This window comes from Microtus oregoni, unplaced genomic scaffold (assembly GCF_018167655.1).
Source record: "Microtus oregoni isolate MIOR12 unplaced genomic scaffold, Mior012 000094F_ref0000399, whole genome shotgun sequence".
Taxonomy (NCBI): domain Eukaryota; kingdom Metazoa; phylum Chordata; class Mammalia; order Rodentia; family Cricetidae; genus Microtus; species Microtus oregoni.
In genome coordinates, this window is record NW_024544707.1 from 760,654 (window position 1) to 766,480 (window position 5,827).

The window sequence follows — 5,827 nt, forward strand, 5'->3', positions numbered from 1 at the left end:
TGAGCATGGGAGATATGGCCCAAGCCCTCATCTGCCATACGGTGGCATGGGTCGGGGAAAGATGCACCCCCAATGCTTAAGGCAGGTGGAAAAACTGGACCTGACGTCATAGCAATGAGAGAGAACTGCCCCTGTACCCCCCACCCCAGCTGGGAGAGCAGGTCCTGCACATTCCTTGGGCGGCACAATAGAGCCAATCCTGCTGGTGGAGGTGTGGGTGAGCCAATCCCAAAGCTGTCAGTATAGGAAAGCTGTGTCTGTCAGGTGGGGGTGGGGGAGGGATGCCTCCTTACCCCTCGCCCCTTACTGCCTGTGACAGATGAGGGAGCTGGCCCTCTCCCCTGCTAGCTGCAACGCTCAGGAGAGTGGGTCGTGCTCCTCACCTGGGCAGCACAGTAGAGCTGATCCTAGTGGCAGAGGCACAGGTGAACTGGCCCCGAGGGTGTGAGAGTGGGCTAGCTAGCCACATCCCCCTTGTCTGCCATGTGGTGGTGAGGGCAAGGGAAAGATTCTCTTCTCCCCTTGCTCCTGCCACCTGTGGTGGGAGAGGGAGCTGGCCTCCCTCTTAGCAGCTGCATCATTTTGGAAAGTGGAGCCTGCACCTGACCTGGGCAGCACAGTAGAGCTGACCCTATGAACTGGGAATCACCCTGGGAACGTGAGCAAGGGAGAACTGACCCTGCCTCTCATCTGCCATATGGTGGTGTGGGTTTGGGGAGAGATGCCTACCCCCTGCCCCTTACTGCTTGAGCAGGTGGGAGGGTTGGCCCTGAGGTCATAACAGTGGGAGGTCTGTCCCTACCCCTCATGAGCTGCAGCATTTGGGAGAGTGTCCCCTACACCTCACCTGGGCAGCACAGTAGAACTAACCCTGAAGGTGTAGGTGTGGGAGAGGATGTGAAAGCGGGACTAGCCTCACCTCTTGCTCATCCCTGCAAGAGGTGGAGTAGCCTAGACAATGCTGGAGAGCTCACCTGGGTGGTGAAGACAGGGGAGAGCTGGCAGGCTGACCAACCAACCCTGCAACTACCCAGGTCCACCCCAACATCCACCCCCATCTATGATCTGCTGGAGCATGTGAAAGAGCTGATCCTACAGACCCAAAGCTGCAGGACCTCCACGACACAGGGCAGCAGCAGGATATCCAAGAGGAGTCCCAGTGGGGATCCAGCATTAATAGAGTAGCAGAAAGGACACTAGGGGCCTTGAAACAGACCAATGACTCTTTGCAATGAACACTTGCAAGCAAAGATACATGGACAAAAAGGTTTGCTATGTGACTCACTATGCCACACTATTGCTTCCATAATGAGGTTTCTTTCCTTTTTTCTTTCTTTCTTTTTCTCTCTTAAATTTTATTTTATTTTTGGGAGGGTGCATCCCAAGGGCAGAGGAGTATACAAAGAAATGGGAATGAATGGGATAAAAAATGCATGAAGTGAAAGGCACAAAGAATAAATAAAAAGAAAGTTAAAAAAGAATTGTGTTAGAATTTTGATGAGAACTATGTTGAATCTGTAGATTGCTTTTGGTAAGATGGCCATTTTTATTATATTAATCTACTGACCCATGAGCATGGGAGATCTTTCCATCTTCTGATATCTTTTCTAATTTCTTTCTTAAAGATTTGAAGTTCTTGTCATATAGGTCTTTCACTTGCTTGGTTAGAGTCATAACAAGATATTTTATATTATTTGAGTCTATTATGAAGGATGTTGTTTCTCTAATTTCTTTCTTGGTCCATTTATCTTTTGTGTATAAGAGGACTGCTGATTTTTTTAGTTAATCTTGTATCCAGCCACATCACTAAAGGTGTTTATCAGTTGTAGAAGTCTCCTGGTAGTATTTTGTGGGTCACATGTATACTATCATATCATCTGCAAATAGCGATACTTTAACTTCTTCTGTCCCAGTGTGTATTCCCTTTATTTCCTCCAGTATCTTCCTGGCTCCAGCTTAGCTTCGAGTACCATATTGAATAGTTATGGAGATTGGACAACCTTGTCTTGTTCCTGATTTTAAAAGAATTGTTTTATTATCCTCTGTGCCTCCGCTGCACGGACGTCGCCGTCGTACTCGCCTCCCGCTCGCCTGCGGCCCCTCACGTTGGTGTATCCATTTAATTCAAGAAAATGGAGACCGAGCAGCCAGAAGAAACCTTCCCCAACACTGAAACCAATGGTGAATTTGGTAAACGCCCTGCAGAAGATATGGAAGAGGAGCAAGCCTTTAAAAGATCTAGAAATACTGATGAGATGGTTGAACTGCGCATTTTGCTTCAGAGCAAGAATGCTGGTGCGGTGATTGGGAAAGGAGGCAAGAACATTAAGGCTCTGCGTACAGACTACAATGCCAGTGTTTCAGTCCCAGACAGCAGTGGCCCCGAGCGCATACTGAGTATCAGTGCTGATATTGAAACGATTGGAGAAATTCTGAAGAAAATCATCCCTACCTTGGAAGAGGGCCTGCAGTTGCCATCACCCACTGCAACCAGCCAGCTCCCGTTCGAATCTGATGCTGTGGAATGCTTAAATTACCAACACTATAAAGGAAGTGACTTTGACTGCGAGTTGAGACTGTTGATTCATCAAAGTCTGGCAGGAGGAATTATTGGTGTCAAAGGTGCTAAAATTAAAGAACTTCGAGAAAACACTCAGACAACAATCAAGCTTTTCCAGGAATGCTGCCCTCACTCTACTGACAGAGTTGTTCTTATTGGAGGAAAGCCTGATAGGGTTGTAGAGTGCATCAAGATCATCCTTGACCTTATATCTGAGTCTCCCATCAAAGGACGTGCACAGCCTTATGATCCCAACTTTTATGATGAAACCTATGATTATGGTGGTTTTACAATGATGTTTGATGACCGCCGTGGACGTCCTGTGGGATTTCCCATGCGGGGAAGAGGTGGTTTTGACAGAATGCCTCCTGGTCGGGGTGGGCGTCCCGTACCTCCCTCTAGAAGAGATTATGATGATATGAGCCCTCGTCGAGGACCTCCACCACCACCTCCTGGTCGTGGTGGCCAGGGTGGCAGCAGAGCTCGGAATCTTCCTCTTCCTCCACCACCACCTCCCAGAGGGGGAGATCTAATGGCTTACGACAGAAGAGGAAGGCCTGGAGACCGCTATGATGGCATGGTTGGGTTCAGTGCTGATGAAACTTGGGACTCTGCAATTGACACATGGAGTCCATCAGAATGGCAGATGGCTTATGAACCACAGGGTGGTTCTGGATATGATTATTCCTATGCAGGGGGTCGTGGCTCATGTGGTGATCTTGGCGGACCTATTATTACCACACAAGTAACTATTCCCAAAGATTTGGCTGGATCTATTATTGGCAAAGGTGGTCAGTGGATTAAACGAATCCGTCATGAGTCAGGAGCATCGATCAAAATTGATGAGCCTTTGGAAGGATCTGAAGATCGGATTATTACCATCACAGGAACACAGGACCAGATACAGAATGCACAGTATTTGCTTCAGAACAGTGTGAAGCAGTATTCTGGAAAGTTTTTCTAAGACTAGTGAAGAACTGAAGGAGTCCTGCATCTTTTTTTTTTATCTGCTTCTGTTTAAAAAGCCAACATTCCTCTGCTTCATAGGTGTTCTGCATTTGAGGTGTAGTGTTGACAAGATGTATAATGTTTTAGTTACTTACAGGGTTGGGGGGAGGGCTTGAAAAAACAAACATTAAAAATTTGAAACCGCAGCAGAGTGAGTGAATTTAATTTTTCTTTATTGTTGGTGGTTTTAAAAAATTTCCCCCCGTGTAATTATTGTGAACACCTTGCTTTGTGGTCACTGTAACATTGGGGGGGGGTGGGACAGGGAGGAAAGTAATAGTCCACATGTCCCTGGCATTTGTTCAGAGCAGTGTGCAGAATGTAATGCTCTTTTGTAAGAAATGTTTTATGATTTTTAAAATAAATTTAGTGAATCTAAAAAAAAAGAATTGTTTTGACATTTAATTTGATGTTGGCTACTGGCTTACCTTATATTGCCTTTATTATGTTTAAGTCTCTCCATTTGATTTGATGTTGGCTATATGCTTGCTGTATTGCCTTTAGTAAATTTTTATATGTCCCTTTATTATATATAAATCTCTCCAAGGTTTTTTTTTTTATCATGAAGGGGCATTGTATTTTTTTTTGCTCTTTGGGGGGCCTGCCACCCAGCTCCCAAATAAACACACCAAGACTTATTCTTACTTTTGAATGCACAGACTTAGCTTGACTTGTTTCTAACCAACTTTTCTCAACTTAAATTATCTTGTCTACCTTTTGTCTCAGGGCTTTTATCTTTTTCTATTCTATATTCCTTTTTTTCCTTCTTGCTCTGTTGCTGGCTGTGTGACTAGGTGCTCCACAGGAAAGTCTGCCAGGTATTCTAGGCCTGTAGGCTGAAGATGAATGCCTCAAAATTGCAGAAGAACCTTGGGGCGACTGTCCACGCAGCCAGATATCTCTGGCATTTCTTAGTTTTGGAAGTTGCTTGCTCTGCAATCCCTGTTTAATCAGGTAATATTTTATCCTTCTCAGGTCTGTGATGGGGTTGAAGACAAGATAGTTAGAGTTTGTAGTTTTTCCTGTTACCAAATTCAGAAAAGAAACTCACAAAAGTGGTGTAAAATATATAGGGTTGAGAGATGTAAAAACCTCAATAGTTTATCTTAGAAAATGTTTTGAGGTCTAAAAAGATAGTCTAGGGTTTGTAATATAAATTAGGATAAAAAGTAGTAAATAGGTACAAAACTTTTGACTCATCAAAGTAGATTAGATAATGGAATATTTTCTCTGAATTTGACAAATACAAATATACTGGACATTGTAAATGTAATTCTTATCTGATAATTGTTCTTATTGTATATAGTTTTACAGTGTTAGAGTTACAACCTTTCCTTTTTATTTAGGCAAAAAGAAGGAAATGTGGGATATTGATGTGGGAATCCCCTTTGTATGCTGTGATTACCATTAATGAATAAAGAAACTGCTTTGGACCTATAGCAAAGTAGAACTTAGGTGGAAACTTTGCTGGTTGGCCACAACCCCGTGGTGAAGCACAAATTAATGGAGATGGGTTAAATTAAGATGTAAGAGTTAGCCAATAAGAAGTTAGAGCTAATAGGCCATGCAGTGATTTAAATAATATAGTTTCCATGTGATTATTCCCGGTCTGAACAGCTGGGTAGCAACAAGTGGGCTCCTCCAACAGGATATTTGTACACTGTGTGAAGGTATGTTTCTGTGGTTGGTATAATAAAAAGCTGAATGGCCAATAGCTAGGCAGGAGGTCTAGACCGGACTTCCTGGCAGCGAGAGAAGTAGGAGACAGAATCTAGGTGTGAGGAGGTACGGAGGAAGCAGATTGGGCAGCATGTGACAGAATATAGACTATTAAAAATGGCTAATTGAAGTTATAACAGCTAGTTAAAAACAAGCCTAAGCCAAGGCCAAGCTTTCATAATTAATAAGTCTCTGTGTTATTATTTGTGAGCTGGTGGCCCAAAGAAAAATCCAACTACAGTCTATCTTATTGATTTTCTCAAGGGACCAACTAATTTTACAATACATTTAATCCTTGCATTGTTCTCTTTGTTTCTATTTTTATTGATTTACCCTCAAGTTTGATTATTACTTTGATTATTTGATTATTATTGACTCCTCTTGGGTGTATTTGTTCTAGAGCTTTCAGGTGTGCTATTAAGTTGTTCGTATGAGATTGCTCTAATTTTTTTTATGAAGGCACCCAGAGCTGTGATCTTTTCTCTTAGCATTGTGTCCTCTTTCGTTGTGTCCCATAAATTTGGGCATGTTGTGTTGTCA

General features: G+C 43.3%; 1 protein-coding gene across 1 annotated transcript; it reads left to right on the forward strand.

Annotated features, from left to right (window-relative positions):
* Positions 1-2,066: 2,066 nt before the first annotated feature.
* Positions 2,067-3,957, forward strand: LOC121442695 (heterogeneous nuclear ribonucleoprotein K-like). Its single transcript, XM_041644305.1, has one exon. It carries the CDS (start codon positions 2,133-2,135, stop codon positions 3,522-3,524), a length of 1,392 nt encoding a protein of 463 aa, XP_041500239.1. The 5' UTR covers positions 2,067-2,132; the 3' UTR covers positions 3,525-3,957.
* The last annotated feature ends 1,870 nt before the right edge of the window (positions 3,958-5,827 follow it).

Excerpts from the sequence above, each read along its gene's own strand:
- LOC121442695 (XM_041644305.1), top strand. The coding sequence starts at position 2,133 with ATGGAGACCGAGCAGCCAGAAGAAACCTTCCCCAACACTGAAACCAAT.